Source organism: Electrophorus electricus, chromosome 10 (genome assembly GCF_013358815.1).
Source record: "Electrophorus electricus isolate fEleEle1 chromosome 10, fEleEle1.pri, whole genome shotgun sequence".
In the NCBI taxonomy this organism is placed as follows: Eukaryota; Metazoa; Chordata; class Actinopteri; order Gymnotiformes; family Gymnotidae; genus Electrophorus; species Electrophorus electricus.
Genome location: NC_049544.1, coordinates 4,063,041 through 4,086,820, shown reverse-complemented (window position 1 = coordinate 4,086,820; position 23,780 = coordinate 4,063,041). Strand labels below are relative to the sequence as shown.

Sequence of the window (23,780 nt, the reverse complement as noted above, 5' to 3'; positions counted from 1 at the left end):
CAGTTATCTGGAAATAATTCAAGCATCGACAAGGTCCAGTTTAGGAAATGGATACAGCAAAATATGGAGCTTTTAAAAATATACAACAATAGAAATAAAATATTTTCAAATAATATTTTAATAGCATTAATTATACTAGAATGAAAGAAAATTATTGTCGATTGCCAACTAGATTGGTTGTAGCAAACCGAACGCTATTTTTACATTGCTTTCAACGTTTCAAAAATACTTCCGACAATATAGCTGTAAGGGCCATGGGCAAGCGACCGCTTTATGTTATGTCCGATTTTACGAGTTTGTTTTTCTGCCTTTTTTCGGGTCACTGATGCTAAGAGGTGGTCAGCAGTTAGAGTTAACTAGCAGCACACCATTCCACTGATGCTTTTAGCGATCGCTAGTAGTTGGATATCTGGGTACACAATGTACGACTATGCTTTAGATGTAAAACAACTGCGCAAGAGACCGATGGGGGGGGGGGGTGCCCAGAGAAGAAGGGGGAACTTGAGTGTCGTACGCTGTTGCACAATGTTCATCTTCATAGGTCCATCACTCCACGGAATGGACACGCAACATCCCTCCTTTTATCGTTTCAGCTCGTTGCGCGCACTTGTAAATGAGCTGGGCTGCTCCTTGTTGTGGTATCTTCTTGAGGTGTCTTCTCTTTGCAGCATGGGTAAGTCAGCCCTCGTTTTGTAATCTAACGGACATGGAAATTGTTATTGCTGTTTTCCAAATCGCCTTCTGCGACTTCGGACCACATTTCGAAGTGAAGCTCCTGCTCAGTAACAACTGATGTAATTTGAAACTGAACATTCATATTTAGGCCTTGGCAAATCGTTACGATACTAATATTTTTATTCTGATAATATTGCGATTAGTTAGGCTATTTGATTTAAGATACACCACTAGCTTTTAGATTAGCACAATATAGAGTAAAAGGTCCCATCTATGTCTAGATTGTGTTTGAAGACTCATGCATAATATTTTTTGTTCTACTCCGTAATTACCTAATGCTAAAGGCAACACTGTCATAGTGTATTATCACTGTCATTTTTTTACTCATCATATCCAGTTTTCTAATTCTGTCCATAACAACTGTATAATCTACTAACCCCCAGACGTAGCCTGTATGGCAATCGACTCGTTCCCTCTTCTGCGCGTCTTGAACAAGTACACTGTTTTTCTTCTGTAGTGATGTGGCGGAAACGCCATTATAATAGACTACTAATTAATCACGGACGTTTCTGTAGCCTTTCTTCCTCGTGTCTTTATGTTCTAGTTTAAACTATTTTCGGAACACCCTTCTAAATCTAGGTCAGAGCGAAGAGTTTGGAAATGGGAGTCGGTTTGTCGTTTTAAGTTTGTTAGTCGATGGTAATCTCGGTACCTTTTCATTAGTAGGTCAGGGAAAACTCGATTAACTGAGAACGAGCCGATGAACTTCTGACCCTGTATAGGACAGAGTATTCTATGCTGTGATTTACAACAAGGGCAGCTTACCCACTGCAATGGATGACGGATTCACAGTGCCTGATGAATTGCGAAAGATTATGAGCGACATATTACTGATTTAACAAAGAGACGCATTGTTGTCATGTTGGTTGGTTGAAAAACTATTTGAGAACTAAAAATGATAATTACTGAAGTAAGAACTGAAATAATAATAACTTGCAGCACGTGATATGGCAAGGGTATGCGAGTACCCTTCAGAACGATGAACAAAAGAGCTGAGCTAATTAATTACAAATAAAACATAGCTGAACAAAACAATCAGTAATACTGTTTAAATAGATTTTAAGAGGGAAAATGTTGAGGTAAGAGGACAAGATATGGAAAAAGAGTAGCATTTGCAAAGCGAATGCTCGTGAATGCAAGGTCACAGAACAGAAGAGAGGATTAGCAGAGAAGAAGGGAGGGGATACGGGAGGGATACGCTGAGTTGAGTTGACTTAAAGAAAGTCAGAGCCTTAATGTTTCCCCATTCTCAAGGATTTGTGTCAGCATCACTACTGCTAAGGAGATCAGCTGATTTCAGAAGTGGACCCATGGTACAGCAGGGCGATGGCGACTTTCAGTGATTCACTTCATGGAGCTGATCTATCAGTATTCAGTGGGATACATTTTGCAAATGAGGGATGCGTTTTTGCTATTAACTTAATGAGATGGATGAAATAGAAACAGAGAGGGAAGAGGTGGAGGAAATTCTTGGAAGGCCAAGCCAGGCCGTGGAAAAAAAAAACTTAATAGGAAGGAGGTAGAAGCAAAATGAATGATTGTGGTAAACTTTGAAAAGTAGGTGTAGGTCCCACTGAGGGAAAAAGACCCTCAAATATCCTTTTCACTTTGCTCTTGAATACCCGCACACACACACACACGCACACGCACAGACACACGCACTCACACACACAGGCATGCACGCGCACACACACACACACAGGCACACACACACACACAGGCACACACACACAGGCACACACGCACACGCACACACACACACACATACACACACAGGCACACTGTGCTCTGTACTCTCCCTGTTTTCCACAGGCCATTTTTCTTTCCACCATTCCTTTGGGATTATTTTTTATAGCACCAAATCCTAAATGGAGTCCTATGAATGTTATACCATTAAAAATCATTGAACATTGTCTACATTGGGGTTCCATTTAAACCATGCAGTAATATTTTATTTCCACCAAGAACCTGTCATTATATTTTTGCTGATTATGATCCCCATAAACGCTGAAGCCCTGGAATGTTACCACGGAATGATATACTGCTGCACGAGTGAGGATACAGAAGGAATGTTTTTTTTTTTTTTCTGTGACTGTGGTTCAGAGTTCTTTGAGTCATATAGTGTCAACCTCCACAGCTTTACCCACCCTCAGAATGCACATCCTGCGTTGTATTAGTATGTTCTTTCCTTCAGGCTAGATGTTGACTATTGGATTTTATGGGTCCCCTGTGCAAGGTAATGCATTGAGATCATAATTCAGAATCTTTCATAGAAATGAGCTCATCCTATGTGGGAAAGCACCTGCTTTTTGGACAGCTCAGAAAGCAGTTTTGGCTGACATCTAGAAAACGGTCATGGGAATTCTTCAGGGTTTTGTTCAAAGGAAGATTTGCAGGACCTGGTTTCAAGAGATGTGATGTTTCAGGCTACTACTGTTGCCAGTAGCATTATACTTCCCACAAATCTTATGACAAGTCTATAAAATAATGAAGCCATCATAATTGTTGTTTTTCATTCTGTTTTCACATGACCTCCTTACATTTCTGTTCTAGGCTGGAAAATCAATGAAAGAAGACTGAATTGAACTGAATCGCTGAGAAGTTTATACTTTAACCTTCGAACATTTATTCAACAAGCACTCTTCTTTATACCTGGAGCTGTCACCAGTTACACTTCTGTCTTAACAGCAGAAAAGTTGCCTTAAACTGTCTATTGTCTCAGCACCGAAAGTCCAAATGGAGAAGAAAACGAAGAAGGACCTACCTACGCTAACTCCAGAGAGAGGGGAAGAGTATAAGAGGATCGTGGGTAAGAAAGGAATGAGAAGGACCAAAGCAGAAGAACTGGATGCTTCATGTAAAGAAACTGATGGCAGAGATCAGCAGCTGCAGCATTCAGTGGTCCATGAGGCTGACCACTCAGAAAGCAACCTAAAAGTCAAGATCGGCCTTGGGGCTAAACGAACCAAGAAACCCCCAAAGAGACTTGAGAACTTCATATGCCGTCCCACAGTTCGAGGTTCTCAGAGGCCTGGTTCTCTAACTGGGCATGACCTCTTTGAAGTTGGGGATGGTATAAATGCTAAAACCAGGGCCTCTAATCAGTTATATCATTCTGTTCACAAGAAGTACAATGTAGAATCCATTGCAACAAAAACAAGTTCAGCCATCACAAGTCCAAATCTATCAACAGGGCCTCACTTATCTCTTCTACCTTCCAGATGTGTGTGTCCAGCTTTTGACTCCATGAATACAATGACAGCTAAAAAGGTAAGTGCCAGTCAGTTTACACTGAACATTGTGGAACCTTCTTTTTGATCATTTCATGACCTGTGCACCTTACATTTTGAAATTCAAAATGATCATATTGTATAACTGTAGATGGGTATGATTTTTAACTGTAGTAGTGTTAACATCGTTTGTGGTACAGCTCAGCAGCCTGTTTATTTGTGGGCTATATGCAATAAATAATGACTAGTTCTACCTTTACCTGATGTATTTAAGAGATAAGGAAGGTTTAATCCCCATACTGCTCAAACCTCATGGTCCAAAGTATTTTCAGAGCCGCATGAAAGAATATGAATACATATTCTTTGATAAATACACTATTTGTGTGATGTACCATTGTACATAGCACAGCTGTTTAAAAGGTATGAAAAAAGGTTATAAGATTGGCTGACACTAATTAATCACCCCATGCTATTTATATTCCCCTTCAGCCAACCCCTTTGCGCCTAGTGTGCTTGAATGCGTCTGTGCTTATATAAATCAAAGTTACCTTTTGGATACATTGTCATGCCCTTGCGACATCTGGCACTGGTTGTGTAGGTCATTTCTACTGACTGATAAAGACAGGACCCTATGTTTTAAATCAGTAATATATAAAATTGAATGCTAGAGGACAGACTAATCCCGTGAGTAATATTCATAATAGAAGAAAGGAATATGTAAGGCAGCCTTTCTTGGCTGGGGTGACTAAAACACTTTACTATAAACATGTGGAAGGTGACAGGTATGTCTGGATCATCACTGATAGCTGGTTCTTTATAAATAACATTTAAGAGATTAACTAGCAGTTCATCTTCTGCTTTTAGTCCCCTTTGATTCTCTACTTCATTTTCAGTCTCAGAGCTTGTCACTTTTACTGCTCTCTTCCTCCCTTTCCCTGCCTCACTCATTTTGATCACACATCGTTTGACCTCTTTTTCTACCATGCACTGAAATGTGTGTGTGTGTGTGTGTGTGTGTTGGGGAAAAAGTAGAAAGTAAGTTTGTACTTCACATGTACATTAGAGAGTCAGACAGACAGACACACAAATAGACTGACAAGACTACTTTATGAAAAATAATCGACTTTTTATCATGCATCCTTTTTCTGACAGGTTCTTCCAAAACAAACTAGGAGGACAGATTTACAGTCAAACTTAACAACAGAAGAATTTCCTAATGCAGTTCAACCACAGTCGTCCAACAAACTGTCCATTTCCCAGAAGATAACTGCCATAAAGCAGACGCACTCCCCCAGACCAAGTCTCTCATCTTCCTCCCCATTACAACAGAACTCCAGTCCACAAGAGGGCATCAAACCTCTTAACAAGGACATGAAAGAGCAAGCTCTGATTTGTCCAAACTCCAGTCACGGAAATCAGAGTAAAACCAATTTATGTGGTCTATCATACAATACAAATTCATTGTCCTCCAAACAAACGTCCTGTCTTCTAAAGAATGTCTCAAGTAATTCAGAAATATCTTTAAGTGTGAATTTGGAAAGAAAGGAAGGTGAAGTGTGCATGGAAGAGTTACAACATCCTAACCAGAGTGATTTTGGAACAATAACTAATGAAGAGAATGGAGACCGGAATGTTTCCATGCAACAGTCAAGTCCTTGTGCAAATGACCCACCAGTCCATCTACCGTCTATGCAAGTAGATAGTTCCAAATCCCCCTGTAAGAGCAGTGCCAATGCACCAGGCTTATCAGAGCATAGCAAAGAGAGCAAGGAACAGCATGAAAAGAAACATCTAAGTGGAGCAGAAATTACTATGAGTTCATCCCAAGCAGTCACCACTGAACAGCAAAATGATGGCAGTACAGAAAGATCACATGTTAATAAGACTGGGAAAAAAGTCATGCATTGCTCATATCAAAAGGAAAGTAAAGCACATTGCTCATATGACACTAACAACTCTGAAGGTTCTGCAGTAAACACTCGAAAAGCACCTGCTTCAGTTAACCTTGTCATGGATTGCTGCCCTTCACAATTCAAGCAAGGTGAAAACCCTTCAAAAAAACAAAAGGCTAGACATCTTCGCTGCAGTAAGACTACAAAGATTACCAGTGAGAATAATTTTAATCCTGTTGCTTGTACCACAGTACTGCAGGGTTGTTCAAAAAATGAAACTCCGTCCTTCAAATCTTCAAATGCCCTGTCCTCATCTCGTTGTGAACGAAAGCCAGCTGGACGAGCTCCCAAACTGAAACAATCTCAGAGCTTAATTCTAACCACAGAAATTTCATCTCTTAATAAGACACAACCAAGGAAAAGGGGTCGCCCAAAAATTCTCAAATCGGAAGTAACTTTACAGGGCCACTATTCTCAACTGGCTATTGGTAATCCTTCAAATAATGAAGCTCCACAAGAGCCAGATTCAGAACCTGATGTGAAAAAGCCAAGAAAACGAGGGCGCCCCAAGCTGTGTTTTTCCAACAAAGCACTGGGAGCTCAGCCAGCATTAATCTCTAAGAAACCGGGTGCTGGAGATCATCAAATGACTTCTAAAGACAAACCAAGAGACACTCAAAAGTGCAACAGAAGCAATAGGCTAATAATGAAGACAATCATCAGAAAGATCAATAAGATGAGAGTGAAGAGGAGAGATCAGGTTCTCACACACATTCTCCTGGGGAAAAAAGAGTGTGACAGTGCTGAATCCCCTCAGGAAGGCAGTGTGGTAGATGTACACAGCACAGTTTCTCCTGCTACAGACTCCTTATCCTCTCTTGTAACATCTTTTGGAGGTAAACTTGGTCCTCAGATTAATGTCAGTAAAAGAGGAACTATTTATATGGGAAAAAGGAGAGGTCGCAAACCAAAATGTCAGAGAATTTCCACCATAGCATCCAATCAAATTTCCTTCCTAGACCCTAAGCAAATGTCCTTGGACTCTTTTCAGTTTAGCTCAAAGACTGCTTCTATGCATCAATCATTAGAAGCCCAAACGCGTTCCTTGTCTGGCTCCTCTTGTATATTCAAAAATATTCCTTCTTCTTCATCCCCTGGTAGAAGTTCACAAATTAATTTTAATACCAAAAAGGTAAAGCCATCACCCTTCATACACCTCTGTGAACAACAAACGTCCAAGGCTCACTATGAATCAACATTGACTAGCAACGCTGGTGTAGGAATTAGTCACAAAAGCACTTTAGACCAAGGTGAAAAGGAAATGAATAGCAGGTTGTCAGCTGATATGGGAATTTCCTCCACATTGACTGCAGGCGCTGTATTTACCCTAACTGGTATTCCAAGGAATACATCCGTTAAGGGAAGACCAAAAGCTCTTTCTTCCTTGCCTTCACAGCACCTCTCTTCTGCTCATTTGTCCGTACACTCTGGTTTGGCACAGGATTCTAATGGGACACATATTACCAGTCCATCACTGGAATTCACAGATCAAGAGGTACATAAGTTTAAGTGCCATAGAAAGAGTCACCATTGTCTTGGTCATGACAAGCTTAGGAGACATAAATATAAATGCAAGAAGAAGTTTATGCAGCTCAAGGACAAAAGACAGGACCCAGACTTCCTTGCTGAGGTTGAGGACTTAGTTGTCCGACTTAGTGAGATTCATATTGTGCAGCACATCACACAAACAAGGTTTGAAGATGATGGTTGCACTGCTGGAAGAAAGAGTGTAAAAGGCAAAGGTCAAACTCATGATCTTCCGAGCATACAAGAAAAGGTTCATCCTCCAGCTATGTTTCAAATTAACTTCAGTGGATACTACTCACCGCATTCTGCCCTATCCTGTGACCCTCTTCATTATGTCAGAATGGCAAATTCAAGAAGAAAACATGGTTGCTCCTCTGAGCCAAGTGAACAAATTATTACACATTTCCCTGTGATGCACAAACTTGGGTATCCACTCCCAGGTGGTGGACTTTTCCACCCATCCTACAAAGTTCCGTTCACGACCACCTCACTTGGTTTTGGACTCTATCGAGGATACCCATCCACTACACCATTATATCCATCACCTTTTGCACCATCATATCTGCATCACTACTCTAAAAATCCCATTATAAGCCCTTCTAAGTTTCACAAGAAGAGAACCAAGTACCTAAGGCAAGACCCTATACTTTGGGGAGGAAAGGCACCAGGGACATATCCCAGGATTGCCCCTCACCTCTCTTGCGATTGCTTTACTAAGCAAAGGTGGCAAACGGAAAAGCAGCGTGAGAAGGACAGAGGAGGAAGAGATGAACATGCTAGGATGAGAGAAAGAAAGCATAGTATTGAGTGGCTATTTTGGCAAAATAAGCATACAAAAGACAATGAGAATCCAGGGGACTGTTCTTCTAATGCCCCTTCCTCATCACCTTCTTCTTCAATATTCTCCAAAATACAAAATAAAGACAGAATGTTTCCTCTTACACGTATAAATCCATCAAACCAGAGGCAAGTGGGGGAAATAAGATGGTCAGAGCATCAACCACCATGGCCTCAGACAAGGGGTCTTGAACCAAACCTTGACGACAGAAGTCTAAACCAAGAATCAAAGGGCCATGATGATATTCTGTCAAAGGACTGTGATGATATTCTGGAAGGGTCAGAGTGTGATGGGGACTTGACATCACCTAAGCATCCAAGCAGAACAGCTCACTCTTTCTTAAGACAGCCTAAACTATTCAGTAATACTCAGAGTCAAAGAAGAATCAGGAAGGATGTTGGAGTGACTGGTATTTCAGACCTCTTAATGCAGCAAGATGGGATGCAGGAGTTCTCCTCTTTAGCAGACAAAAGAGCAGAAGGTAAGGTAATTTATTGTTTACAACAAATAAATATATTACCATTATAAATCACGTTTATGAATTAAAGTCATATTAGATTATGTTTTGTGTTTTTATACACATTTATAGTAAAAAAAATATCATTGCACATTTTTTTCTGATGACTCTTCATGGTCTTTAAGTTTAAATTCCAAATCTTTTGTATAGATTTTAGACAATATTATTTCAAAGATTGAATAACTATTATAGTTCTTTGATTTCTCATTGATTTCTCAAAACCTTGTGGAGGAACATTTTAGAAACAATCTAAATACATGTGCAGATGATTACAGTACTTGTGCAGTTAAATCAGGGTAATTTATGTTATGTTTGGGAGCACTTTCCCCTCATTCAGCACTCACTGTTTAACTGGTTACATAAGAAATCAGAGAACCGACTGCTTTTGGCTTTCCTTGTAATTACTTACTCAGAATCTCTGTGGCACTTGAGGTCCTTTTAGAGGTGGAAGCATTACTTTTGTTTATATTTGAGCTGTCATACATTCACTCTGTTATGTGGCATTCTGGCACTGATGTTATTGTTGATAAGCTTATGCAACACTGTTGGCTACAATATTCAGTCCTTTTGCGCTTTATTGGACTTGTAGTTGCTGTTTAACATGTTTGCAAATCCTTTTCTAATCTAACTTAACAAGGAAATGTGCTGGAATTCTGGGTGCACTTGCAGATACTATAAGATTCCTAGTTTGTGTCCACCTCCAATTTGATCATTAGTGAGAGGCATAATCTACAAAACTCCCTTTTAGACATTGTAAGTAGTGGAAGCACTCCTCACTGTTCAGGTAAACATATGGTAAGAAACAAACCTCAGCATGTGAGGAACATCTCTCAGCAGAGGCAGAGTTAGCATGTGACGTTGGGTGGTGTACTGTCCCTGTTATCCAGTGTGTGTGTCTGTGTGTGCATGTGTGTTTGTGAGAGAGAGAGTGAGTGAGTGTGTGTGTAGAAACACAGGTTTAGGCATATGTAGTAAGAATGAAAATGTGGTAGTGGTGAATTCTCTACAGCCTGGCCTTAATGGGTTATTTTGTTGATAGACCAGGCTTACAGTAATTTACACATGTTTTCCTTTTTAAAGGTTTCCCAATGATAAAGGTGACTAAAGCATTTGTTTGTGTTTTCAGTGTCTTCATGTGCAACAAAATTAAAATGAAAAATGTACATTTTTTATACGTAAGTATAAAGAAGGCAAAATGTTGAAACATGGTTAAAGATATGACTAAGTTGCTCTTTCAGAAGTTGTCCACGTCTTACTATGGAGCTGGTTATTATATTTCCTGTGGATTATGGTATTTGAGGTGGACCATTTTTTTAAGACAGAAAAGAAAACTATTCTGATCAACTGCTGAAAACAAGAGCATCGAGTTACATTTCAGTTACTCACAATACATTTTATTAAACAGGAATAGGCTTGGTTTTTGTTTGCTGCCAAGTCTATTTGCGCATGCGCACGCACACATACACACACACACACACACACACACACACACACCCTCCATTTTAGTATTCATGCACTAGCTTTGGGTCTTACCTTCATTAACAGTAGACGATTTCCTCTGAATCACTGGGAGTCATGCTATATTTTTTATTATTATGAATTATGTGCTTATTCTGTTATCTGTCTGCCAGAGAATTTCCATGTAAAGCCCTGTCATAGGCCTCTTGTCTGTCTCTGGCCAACATACACCAGTCTATTTGAGTTGGAAAGGTATAATAGGAAAAGTTAATGCAGTCAACAGTGGTAGGGAAATGTGGTTGAGGGGAGGGAGGGTGAAATTTTACAAATGATTGTCAGAGTGAAAGAAGAGGGAATGTTGTTTTTGTGAGTGCCAAGGAGTATATTTGGCAAGAGTTCATCTTCTAACTAGGATCATATGTCCTGTAAAGCTCCCTGACATCTGTAGTCGTTCTGCTTTCTCTGTATCTTATCCCTTTCCCTTGCTTTACCTCGTCCCCCAGATTTGCTCTTTTGTTACATCTGAAAATACCATTTTGCAATAACACCTAACCTGTGGACTTGTATTCACACTTTCATGTTGATTTGGCTTATGTAGTTTTAAAGGGATCTTGTCTGGCTTCCATTCAGGCTAAAAATAGCTCTTCGTGCATCATACAAAGCAATAAATCTGCTATCTATGTTACAACACCAGTGTCATCTTTGCTCTAGCTCACGCCGCAGAATTTTAGCATTTCTCTTTTTCTTTATTTCTTTAGTTCTTTCTTTCTTTCTTTCTTTCTTTCTTTCTTTCTTTCTTTCTTTCTCAGAACGCTTTTAAACAGAATGTTATTTATACACCCCACTCTAGTCCCTGGTGTATGATGTTCTGTGCTGTAAAAAGGAGGTGTTTGATCATTCCAGAAGGGCTGTTCCTGAGCACACGTACCGCCTGGATTTCACAATATCCCTGTTCTGGGGATCCAGAGCTGGCTGTGGAATGCACTTCAGTGCAGCTTTGTGAAATTGATTTATGGTTGTGTCTACGTAGTAGCAGTGGTAGAGGAGAGGAAGGGCATTTGTGATAACTCCTAGCAGGTATGTTAGCAGCAAATCCATGGCCATGTTGATGGTATGGCTTTTAGCATATTATATTTGAGTGACTTTAAAGTGGATTCTGTTACAGATTACTGATTAGTCTGTGCAGTGTATATATTTTTTCCATTTGAAGGGCATAAATGCTGGCTCTAATTCATTTTAATTCAAGCCATTACTGTACTGTTAGATTTCCTGTATTAACATTTTTCCTGGGTTAAGAAGAAGGATGTTGTTTGAAAATTCCTGCTGTTGTTTTGAATGAATTCCTTCATCTGGAAGGGAGTAAAGTAATTTCCTTTTTGAAGTAATACATATAACTGAAGCTTCTTTCTGCAACTTTCACAGACTCTGCCCAAGCTGGTAGCCTGCACTTCCTTGGGAAGCACCAGCACGGCGATTCTCCCTCTTCCAGAGAACAGGAGAAGAGGGAAACAAAGGGACATAAATCCAGCAGGAGACCTCTCCTCCAGGATGAGGATGACCATTTTGGCCAAAGCTCCCCTCGTTTAATGCATGATCGTGCCCACCCTTGTTTTAAGGAGTCCAGAAACGCTGCATCTGTAGGTGATAAGCCACAGAGGCATTTCAAGTCACCCAGTCATAAGAACCCTCATGCGCTGGAAGTCACAGCTGTCAGGCAGGTAAAGAGGAGGGGACCAGGTCGGCCGAAGAAGAACCCTCCTCCCCTGTCTCCTCCATGTTCACCTCCCTCGCCCCGACTAACCCGGTGGCCGACTGAAGAGATAGAGAGAGCAGGAGAAGGAGGCAGAGATAAAAGACAAGGTGACACAGTGGTAGAAGTGATAGAGGCCGTGATTCATGAAGAGCAGAAAAGAGAAAGACAGAGAAGAAACACTGAAAGAGAGAGAGATGGAGACCTGGAACTGAAAGAGGGGAAGGATAGGACTGAGACCTCTCCAGCCTTCCACACACTCTCAGCATCCACTGGTCCGTTGCCTGGCCTACCAACATCCATGGAGGCAGATGAAGAGTTCCAGCCAGAGAAGAGCTCAAATTCACCACCCAATAAGAAGTATTTATGGGCAGGGCTTTATTCAGATGTTTATAAAACAGAAGAGTAAGTTCACTAGCGTTACACTTTATATAAACATATAAAGATTTAGAGAAAGAGTTTATGGTGTGTTGTCATCTACCTGTAACATGATTTATAGAAAAATCATTTTTTGTGCTTGTGCTTGTGTGTGCGTGCGTGCGTACGTGCGTGTGTGTGTGTGTGTGTGTGTGTGTGTGTGTGCGTTACAGCATTCCTCAGCTGCCTCAAGAGCCAAGCATGGACTGTCTGGAATACAATCCTGCAGAGCATGAGTACAGCCTCCTTCCTGCACCGCTACACGTGGGTGAGTTTGTCTGAGTGTATAATATGACCATGCTGGATCATGCTAGATTGCAAAGTAACACAAATCACAACCTAGAAAAACAATCAGCTCTTACTCATCATTATGTGCATCTTATGAACATTTTATGCTCACATATAGCAATATTGTATTAGGTTAATACATGAATTGAGGGTCTTGTAGAAAATGAAAATGGAGGCCAATTATGAACTAACACTATCTGAAACTCTACCTTTTTTGATGAGTTTGTTTGTCTCAGTCATAGTTCTGCAACCATAATCCTAGGCCTCACTTCTGTGTGTATGTAAGTGTGTGCATGTGTCTCTGTGTTTGTGACAGGAAAGTACCTGCGGTTGAAACGGATTGACTTTCAGTTACCCTATGACATCCACTGGCTCTGTGCACATAATAAGGTGCTTGTCATTTTTGGAATGCAAAGTGTGAAAAAAGATGGACACTTGACTCTACAGCTTTCCTGATTCTGGTATTTCTTTCTCTTTATAGCTATTTGAAAAACCTGACACCCTACCACAGGCAACAACATCTGGTAAGTGTCTGTGAATGTGTATGTATTGTGTGTGGGTGTGGGTGTCTGTCTGTGTATGTATATGTGTGTTGGGGGTTGGTGTGTGTGTGTGTTTATGTGAGATAGACAGACCATGTGAGAGTGTGAAAGTTCTAAAATAATACTGGGTGTAAAGATGGTGGTTCTCTGGATATGGTTTGAAAGGTGATGCAGTTTCTTTGCTAGTGATGTATTTTTCTTGCCCTCTCAGAAGGGTGTTCAGTGTATTTTTAGAGGGACGTAATGGCTCTGTCTCTGACTGCAGACAGTTCCTGCAAACCCCTTAAAAGCAGCGCGGCTCGATACTACGATGAAGACGCTTCCCACATCAGGTATGGGTATGATTCCATTTTCACAAATTGTTTACATAGACTCATAAGTCTGGTTTGAACATTCAGTTATTGGCCTTCGAGCTGTAAGTCCTGGTTGTCCACAGGTTCTTAGGATCTTGAGTGAAAAAATAGAGTAAAAAAAGTGCTCTTGCAATAAAAACAAGGATTTTTTTATTCCTGTATGAGGTAGTTGTTAAGTTGAAGGGAGATGAGGAAGTGAGCAGGGTCTTGTTTTCCTTTGGATTGGAACAGGTCCTGTAATACATTCCCACTAAGGAACGGACTCTCGTATGCCCACGCAGGACACTGCTGATATAAATCTCTCTCATTTCATCTCATTATGGTGACTGGGGTTATGGATTTACTGCTCCATCCATGGTTTGCTTTTACCACTCATGAACCAAACCAAACATGATCCATAGGCTCTCTAAACCTCCCTGGAACGATGGCGCGGACAGTGGGTTGCTGCTGTGTAATGAGGAGGAGAAGGGCCCTCAACTCCCCAAACAGCAGGTAAGAAAATATTCCATCATCCATGCTGTCTGGCGGCGTACGTGTAAGTGACTGTGCGCTTCATGGCAGCATTAGTCAGTCTGAAGGTTTTCTTTTTCTCCATTCACAGGAGGGAAGCTGTGACAATGAGATCTTCCCCTCGCCCTTATCTAGTGAGGAAAGGTACCGGAACAATATGTTTATCCAGATTGAGATATATTGTCATCGAGAAGGAAGTGTTGCATTAGTATGATCATATACACAATAAAGCACAAAGTGGGGTTTTTTTATTGTTTTTGTGAGGCAATGGTCTCAAAATGAGATGAAGTTGTACATGTGATTTGTCAGAATGTCTGCCTGTGTCAAAGAAACCGGACAGCCATATGCATCCAGTGCAATATTCCACAGTCTGGGAAGCCACTTTCCAGACATTAGATATGTACAGAGTCAAAACGCTAGTGTTATCTTTCATTAGCATGACAGATTCCTTCATTTTTCCTTCTGTCTGGTTCTTTTGGAATCACTCTCACTGTCTTCTTCCTTTCCTCTTACATTCGCCTTCTCTCTCTCTCACTCTCTCTGTCTCTCTGCATATTACCTCTGTAATCCACTGTAGGACTTTCGTGATGAAACGTGGCATCTTCCTGGTGCGAAATTATGAGAAGATGAGGTTGAGACGAGCACTTCTTCTGAGAGAGGGAGTCGGGGAACGAGAGAGAGAGAAGGGGGATGATGAAGGAAGCAGCCACAGTGAGGATGGACTCGTCGATGAAGACCCAACCATCAAGTCAGGTCTAGGAGTGTGTGTAGCTGAGGATATATTTGTGTGCACACATGTATATTATTACTGCTTATATTGATATTATTGCAAAGCATTTCAGTACAATTGTTACCAGTAAGTTTCACATGTCTTCTTGCTCCATTTTGCATTTTAGGATTATGGTTTTGTTTTACTTTAAAGTAAAACAATATACAGGGGTACTACTTTAAAATAAAAGATGACATTTATGCTTTGATAGTTACAACTTAGTTGCTTCACTCTTGTATCTACAAACATTTCAAATTAGTTTCTACATAGGAACTGAATAATTTACATTACTTACTTAATAATATATATTAGGATTCATAAATAATAACCCATATATGTAAAAATCTAAAACATACTTAGTGCGATTAAGTAATAATCCTCATTTGTTTTGATGATCATTTCAACATAGTTTTACAATTAAATCTCTATAGTCTCTAGTGCATAATACAGAGGACGTGGTATCTGGTGTACCTGCTTTGTCCTCCAGTTTCTCCCTCTCTACTGTGTCCTCCTCTGCTCCCACTCTTCTCGTGTCTTTCATCTCTCCGCTGGCTTCTTTAGGTCATGTCTGAACAGGGTCTCTGAACAAACTCCTCTCAGCAGTAGCCAGATGGGCAAGAAAACTCATATAGCTTCTCTTCTTGTTTTGTGTTGTTCAAAGTACCACAAGCATCTGTCTCAGTTCTTTTTAATTTACATTATTAAACAGAAACACACACACACACACACACACACACACACAAACACACAGAGTGAAGAATGTGTGTGTTCTGCATGTCGCAGACAGGTGCTTGATTGAGCAGAGGTCATACCCTGAAGAAGAGGAACCCATGAGATCCCAAAGCAAAAGTCTCACACACATACTCAAGAAGATCTGGGATAGCATTGCCACCTGCAAGGGTATGTTCACTGACTTCAAACAAAATATCAGGGCATAGGTTAAAAATCAGTAACAAATTTCCAGTTTTCCCTTTTCCTCGTTTTCTCTGTGTATTTTTGCAGGATCATCTGGACAAACCCTTACAGCTCCTCTGCTAAATCTTTGTTCCAGAAAGAGGTTAGTTTACCAAAGAATCTGGTAACAAAACACTGTCTACCGGCCACTAGATGGCGGTGTTAAGATCCGTTAACATATAATTTCGCAACACAAATACATTTAGCCTGTGTTCACATTACAAGCCACGTTGTTCAGTTCCAGTTTTTTTTGCCCAGATCACATTTGGCTGTCAAGATGGTTTATATTCATAATTGCAAGTGATCCATATCTATAACGTGAATACATCTGTGCTCTGAAATGGCACACATGCGCATACTGATACATTAAAAAGTCATATTAGCATTAGTGAGGTATTCAAGGGGGAAAGAGGACATGCTGATAGCTCATGTATGCATCTAAGTTTCCTCTGGAAGAGCGGCTGTGCATAATCAGGCTGAGAAGGGGAAAAAACTGACTACTAACTTACTTTAGCTGTTTTCACTGCTGATGTTCTCCTCCACAGTTGTTCTGACGACATCAGCGCTGAGTGCATGCGTATAAGCAAGAAGCCACATGAATTTCGATCTGCCAGTTCTCATTTAAGTCGCTTGGCCACAAATCAGATTTGAATCTGATCTAGGACCACATACAAAAATGACTGAAATCTGATTTCCAAAACTAACCCTAACCCTCAAAAAATTTGATTTGTATCACAGTAAGGCCAAAGATTTTGAGTCATGTCAGAACTGTAATGTGAACGAAGCCTTTAGAAATATTTTTCTGAGATTTTTTTTTTTTGTGTTTGCTTGCTGCGCGTGTGCTTCTGTGTGTATGTTGGTGTGTCTGTGCTGTATTTTGACTCCAGGTCTGACTCTGCTCTGCTGGACCTCAGTACAGTGCAGACACAGCTCATTTCAGGACACTATAAGAACCTGGAGGCTTTCCACAAAGACATGCTCAGAGTGTTCCACTGCGCAGAGGTCAGTGACTCCCACCAACTTCTCTTTTGCCTTCGCAGTCCACACAGAAACATTCTACCATAGGGTCTACTTTAAGTGCAAAACAATGAATCATTTAGGGCTGCCTTCCATGGCCCTAGCAGTAAAAAATGTATAAAAGCCATCGGTAGAGTACCCTTAGCCCTCACGAGGACCACCACAATAGCCCAAACCCTGCATTTTGTGGCTGGTTAACTTTACAAAACATTTAAATGTGCTAATGTGTGCTGATTATTGTGTCTTGTGTGCTAATTATTGTGTTTCGTATCAGAAGTACTATGGCTCCAAGTCCTCAGTTGGCCATGATGTGAGTCAGCTGAGGGCTGCATACTGCAAAGCTCACCGGGAAGCCTCAGCCCACACCACCAGCTTCCTGTAAAGGAAACAAAGCCACACCCACACATCCGCCTCCCAGGGCACGTTGTGGGTGGGGTAAGCACCATGGTAACAGTCCCACAGGCATGATGGGCCTTGAAGAAGAGGCAGACAATGCCCTCCGACACCAAAGACCTGTTGTGTGGTGTGCTTACATAGGCATTGCACAGGTGAGACTCACAACCCCCCCCCCCCACACACACACAGATATCTACCCAAACCTATACTTTACAGTACAACACTTAATAGGAACATGGAGAACCCACAGTGATCTGAGTGTTGATATTGATGAAGTTCAGGTTAGTACCTCTCTAACTGTTCTCAGTCTTGGCAATACATGAATTGTTTTTAACTTTTGATTCTCTTAATAGACCCTGCTAGATATGGCCCTGCAATCAGAAGTAATGACACATAAAAATCAGCTCAAGCTTTAGTTAGCTAGTTCCCACCTTGGCTACTGTCATGTCACCAGGAAGCATCGGCACAGTATAATCCACATTCACTTTCAGTGTATTCAAAATGTTATATACGTGCACCAAAAGGACCTTCGCCAGTCTCTTCACTTGGTGCTGTTCCAAGCTTTTGTGACTAATGCTTACACTGATGTTTCTTGTCTTTCCAAACTATAAGGTTTCTGGCTCCTTATGCTTACACTTTCTGTGTCCTTTTCTTCTGCCTTGTCATTGACCTGTTTCATATTTTGTCCCATTCAGCTATTTCTGAGTCAATTGTTTCTTGTTTATTGATTTCGTAATGTGACCTCAACTTTGAAAAAGACTATAAAACTAAAACAGATTTAGTTTTATTAGCCAGGTAACATAAATGTACCATAACTAGACACTTGCTGATAAAACACCTAGTTAAAAGACATAACAGTTTATTATAATATAGAAAAATAAGAACAGACAACATTATATACATAAACACAGGCAGCTGTATTAACAATTGAAATGCAGATTTATAAAATAAGTAGATTCAAGACACTGGCATCCAACTCAATACACTACACAAGCCAGCCTGTTGTTTAAAGACTTTTTACTGTCAGTTGTCATGTGTTGAGAAAGGTTTCTGGATCTTGTCTAGATAGTTTGGTTTGTCATCCTTAAAGAAAAATACTGTGAATGCAGTGTTCACAATGCAAAGCATATGTAATGATCTTGAGGACTCTTCTTTTGGAATACTGTGTGATAAAAGTCCTTCAGGGCAGGCACGGCCAAAGATCATTTCATTGCCAATTAATCTTATCATGCACTGAAATTTTAATCTCTTTAGGGATGATGTAAGGACAACTTTAACAATGGCTGGGTTGAGCTGTGCTGTTAATGGCTGGGGTAGCTTAAACTCTCCCAAGCTGCCAAAGGAAGTATATTGTCTGCTGAACCTTCTTTATGATGAAGCTGGCGTTGCTGTTGCCTTTGAGATGCCAGGAAATTATCGTTCCAATTTTAACAGCATTTGAAAGATTTTCCTGTGGTGACAGATGAGTCATTGATAGCAGGAAGCAGAAGTGTTGCATTCTCCTGAAGTCCTCAATCTTTTCCAGAGCTTCTGCAACATTTAGCTTGAGACTGCTGACACTAGGACAGGACACAAGCCGGTCTTCTCCCTGTCTACATTCAGAGTCATTCAGTAGGAGGATTGAGATCTATGCAGGGAGGTCCTAAAAGCACAGTCATTTAGTGTAGAGAGGGAGAACGCAATCCTGTGGAGCTACAGTGTTGAAGGGCAGAGAGTGTTAGATACACTTTCCCAGCCTCACACAGTGGGACCTGTCTGTCAGGAAGCCAGCGATGCACTGACAGATGGAGTCAGGCACAGACAGCTGGAACGGCTTGGTTTATGGGAGCTATGGGATTACTGGGTTAAATTTAGAGCTGAAGTCAACAAGAAGGATCCTGACACAGGAGGCCATCTCTTCCTAATGTTGTAGAATGCAGTGCAGGCCACAGCCTGTAGACCTGCTGGAGCTGTAGAGAAACTGCAGGGGTTCTGTTCAAGGTCCGTGATTGTTTTGAACACTGTTTAAACAGACAGGGACTGCATTTGTGATGGTTATTAATTTGTGCAGTGTTTCAAGGACACAGGAGTGACTAGCACCAGCTGTTTTATTTTTCTCCTAGTCTCCCAAATAGTCTATTTAGCTTTCATTTGTTGATATTTAGAATGTCGTATCTCCTTATTCATAGACATTCAATGCTAGGCTATTCAAATCTACAGTAGAATTTGTTGAGGTTTTTTGGCAGTTGATGGATGGCCATGGAACAATGGGTCTCCTGCTCCTAATAGTGGCTAGTTCCGTGTATGCCTCTAGACTTTTGTGACTAGAGCTAAAGGCAGTGATCATGCTTGGGTCTCGGACTCAGGGTGTTGGCCGATAGCCATTTTTCCACCTAGATGGCTTGTCAGCCGTTAGATAACAGATTCCCGTTGCATTGATCACTTTGACTTTGCTGCCAGCCAGCACGCCCTCGCCGCCAGATGACACGCCCGTGCCGCTATCTCAGAAACAGCCCACCCACCCCGGACCCACTGGACTAACTGAAGCTCCGCAATGGAGGAGGGATTCCCGCTTGAGTCTTGGTCCTTCCAAGGTTTCTTACCAATCTCTGAGTTTATCCATGCCTTCGTCACCCGTGGCTTGCTCAGTAGGGATATGGACTCATACATTTGTCAAGCTGCTTTGTGACAACTTCTGTTGTAAATAGCGCTATATAAATAAACTTGACCTTGACATTTGGGAACTTCACAGTAAACCCCAGCAAAATGTAGATTCATTGAGATAAATAGTTTATTTGCAGATACAATTTAACAATGGCGAGAACAGCAGGAGCATATAAGGAAATACTGTATCACTCTCTAAAGTTCTGTAGGTTCATCTGACTCTTTATACAGTCTTAAGTGGAGGTGTTATGATAAGGTGAAAAATGGAGCCCCCAGTGGTCTAGACAATTAATGCTATTTCATCAGAAACAAGGTAGTGTCCCCTCTTGCCAAATTAAGGAATTACAATGGTGAAGACAGTGTGAACTGAACAGGGAAAAACACAGAATCTAACAGTCCAGTGTATTCACTCACAGTTAAAACTACAGTGTGATGGTTTAAATCTTAGCTAATATTGTATACAATGCATCCAGAAGTTGTTTGGTATGTGACCAGTACTATATATCTCATGATCATTTGGAAGTATGTTTTAACTGGTTGTTGCTCTAGTGAAAATTAATGTGTGCTAAAATGAATGCTAAAAGTGTTAGGGGTTAGAGAAGATTTGCCATAGGACGGAAGATACCATAACCACACCTAGTAGACTGCTATACTTCCATTCATTCTGGAAAACATTTAATTTGGTTTTGATGCATGTAACAGGGACTGTCCCAACTGGAGGTGTTGACCCTTGGAAAAAGCAGTGTGCTTAGTGCCATTAGTAATGATACATTTAATGTCCTGGATAATATCAAAATGGACCTGCGAGCACAGTAAGTCTCCAATTAAAGCAGCTGCATGATTCCACACTAGCCCTGCAACATGTTTTTATGACCTGGACTTAGGTGGTATATTTGTACATTTCCATCAACTAACGGAGCATAAAGGTTTTTACTTCCCCTGAAGCATGTGTTGCAGATGTCAGATGGCAAGTAGCTTGGTTAGTCAGTAGCCCTCCCTTTGCTGCTGCTATGGTACCCAATGATGATAAATATTCTGTCAAGTCATGCTTATTATAATTTATAGCTAAAGGCATTTGCTGTGGGCCAGGTAGCACCTACCCAAGCCGCAATGTCAGATACCACATCTCTACACTTTCTCATGAATACTTGTAACTACCTTTGTACCATGAGCCTAATTAGTTTTCTCTGGGCACCTATTCTGGTCAACTCTTACAACTAATTGTGAATGTTGTACAAATGCCCTCATTAATCATTGCAAGGGCTCTCCTTCTGAAGCCAGTCCATATTTAGAACCTGTGTACATGTTATGGCACTCATGAGAATTTGCAGGAGCACAAGTAGTCACAGTCTTTCCACAGAGCTTCATTGTACACTTCAAGAGTATATCCACACTGGGGCAGTCATAACTCTTATATCCCACTGCAGTATTTCCTAGTTATCAAGAAATATTTCATGATAAATGATTGCTTAATTCCAGTGTAATCCTGGATCCTTTCACACTAGGATTCCAGATCCATTATTATAAATGATGACACTGCAGCATGGATGGTCTGTGAACTTGTCATGGTTTTTCCTTCCCGACATCAGTGACATTGCATCCTTAATTATTGGTTTTAGACATGTCTTGGGTTTATGCCATTTCCAGACACACACAAAGAAGCAGACGGCCTATGAGTCTGAAGAGTGGGTGAGGATTATTGTGCTTCATGCTGAGCCTCACTCTGACATTTCTTCATTCGTGTCAGATGAAATGAGGCTGGAATTCCTATTAGATGGAGTAGTGAGGAGTAGTGTGGGCCAGTCCAGCTAGGAAAAATCATCTTCTTCTAGAAAGACTTCACCAGGACCTCATCTCTAGGTTCCAATTCACAGCTCTCCTGTATGTCAAGTTCTGGATTTGGCTCCAACCTGGGGTCCTGTGAGACACCCTGAAACAGAAGCTTACAATATTTAAGCACCTGACCATCCATAAGATGTAGTTCTTCCCCCACCAGGAACATGTTCCCCAGTGTCCTGTTGGGACAACCTGTTTATTCAAAGGAAGGGAGTAGTTCTGGATTGGTTGGACATGCTGTTATGGAGAGATGGCAGATGTGCAGGATTCAGTGCTGTTGTGTGCTTATTAACACTGGTAGAAAATTGTCTATACCAAAGTTTTGTTAGCATGTTTTTGGGGCTCTGATTTGTTTGCTCAGCTAAGCCTGAGCTCTGTGGGTGAAATGAACAGTGAATCTTCTGTTTAATTCCTTGAGCTTGTCACACCATTTTCAAGTCTTTTCCTGCAAAATGGGTGCCCTGATTACTGGCAATGGCAAACGATAGAGCCCAACTTTTATCTCAGTAACACTTTACCCACACTGGCTGCTGTGTCATGGGCAGTTGGGAACATTTCCACCCACTTTGTGAAGTTTTCTATAATGACTAGTGCATTTTTCTTCCCCCTACGGTTTGGTACTGGACTAATGAAATCTATTTGCAGCTGTACAAATGGTTGTGTGGATCTAGGTTGCTGTGTCATTTTCATGTACATATATTGTGATTTAAGGTACATATATTCATATATTGTGATTTAAGGCATTCTCAGAGCCAGATGTCCTATCCTTGTGATCAAATGTGATCCACCTGCCCCTTTCAAACGATCCATAATGGGTTGTATAATCTGTGAATAATTAGGGATGTGTGTGCAACATTCTGCTACATTCTGCTATGGCCTGTGATAGGTTTGTTCTGAGTCACACTTCTATAAGACGACATCTCACATATGTCATTTCCACTTAAGCTATCTGTGCTTTATTTGGGTTTCATTTCAAACCATTATTGGCCAGGTGCTGCAAAATAATTTCCAAATATCTGCACTTCAAGATCCTTAGAAGAGAAAAGCATATCTTTTACATATTGGACAATTTTGGAGATGTTTCTTTGTGTTTAGCAAGCTTCTGCTTGGTCTTTTCCTGTACCGGCACATGGCAGAATGTAGGAAAAGTGGTACTTTTACTCAAAGATTTCTTCATGTGCCAGCAAGTTCTTTAACTTTTTGCCATCAATTTGCAGTATGTGTGCTTAAATAAACTAGTCCTTAAGTACTGTACTAGTATTTGAGAGGATGCTGTATCTGCATTAAATGGATTGCATTCTTTTCTTTTAAGGACAGAGCCCTGCTGGATGGGATGCTAGCTGTGGAAAGAAGAGATAAACCTACAGTTTGAAAGCCCACCCATCCATACTACTTTGGGAAGAGTGGATATCATACAGAGGAGAAAGGAACTGTTAGTCAAAAAAGAAACAGACATTTCATTTCATTTACTCCCATGTTTTTTCAACTGTTCTTTTGTATCTTTAGTTGGTGTAACTAAAAAAAGCATGGAATGCATGAAATTGTTGGAATTGGAAAAAAGCTGTTTAGTGAGTCAAACTTTAGCCAAGGGATACACTAAATATATTTTACATGTGTATTTAGTGAAATGTATTATTTCATAGGTTTCCTTCATGATTGTATCGTATACAGTACATAATTTGCCTTGTCCAATGCCTGCACATAGTACCAATGATGTAATTAATGTGAGATGTGCCTAGTATTTAAAAGCAATAAGATACCATTTTCTTTGCCAACATCCTGCTTTTTTATCTCTATCGACATTTCCCCTCTTCAAACACACCCTCTTTCTCAGAGGGGAACGTTTGACATTTACCTAAGTAGGTCTGACTTGTTAGAGATGCTAATTACAATATATTAAGAGATAATGTTTAGAAGAAAATGGAGAATGGTTTTTAATTCTCAAAGACAAGTTATGCTTTTGGCTGGTTCAACTTATAGTAGCCACTGAGACTGGATTTTATTTAGTGTTTTCAGTTAGGTCTCAATAAATTTCTCTCTTCAGTGTC

The 23,780-nt window shown here is 40.7% G+C and overlaps 1 protein-coding gene across 7 annotated transcripts; it reads left to right on the top strand.

Annotated features, from left to right (window-relative positions):
* Window positions 1-501: 501 nt before the first annotated feature.
* On the top strand, window positions 502-23,780 carry LOC113570594 (histone-lysine N-methyltransferase ASH1L-like). Of its 7 annotated transcripts, none has more exons than XM_026999082.2 (16): window positions 502-673; window positions 3,289-4,005; window positions 5,118-8,763; window positions 11,680-12,412; window positions 12,598-12,692; window positions 13,029-13,102; window positions 13,194-13,236; window positions 13,520-13,586; window positions 14,009-14,099; window positions 14,209-14,261; window positions 14,695-14,870; window positions 15,670-15,786; window positions 15,889-15,943; window positions 16,728-16,842; window positions 17,132-17,405; window positions 23,045-23,780. In XM_026999082.2, the coding sequence occupies exons 2-15, from the start codon at window positions 3,472-3,474 to the stop codon at window positions 17,237-17,239; spliced, it is 5,907 nt and encodes a 1,968-aa protein (XP_026854883.2). In that variant the 5' UTR covers window positions 502-673; window positions 3,289-3,471; the 3' UTR covers window positions 17,240-17,405; window positions 23,045-23,780. The 7 variants fall into 7 exon arrangements, with proteins under 7 accessions (XP_026854883.2, XP_026854882.2, XP_026854881.2 ...); XM_026999081.2 differs by having other exon boundaries at window positions 14,695-14,880; window positions 15,674-15,786; window positions 23,050-23,780; XM_026999080.2 differs by having other exon boundaries at window positions 14,695-14,880; window positions 15,674-15,786.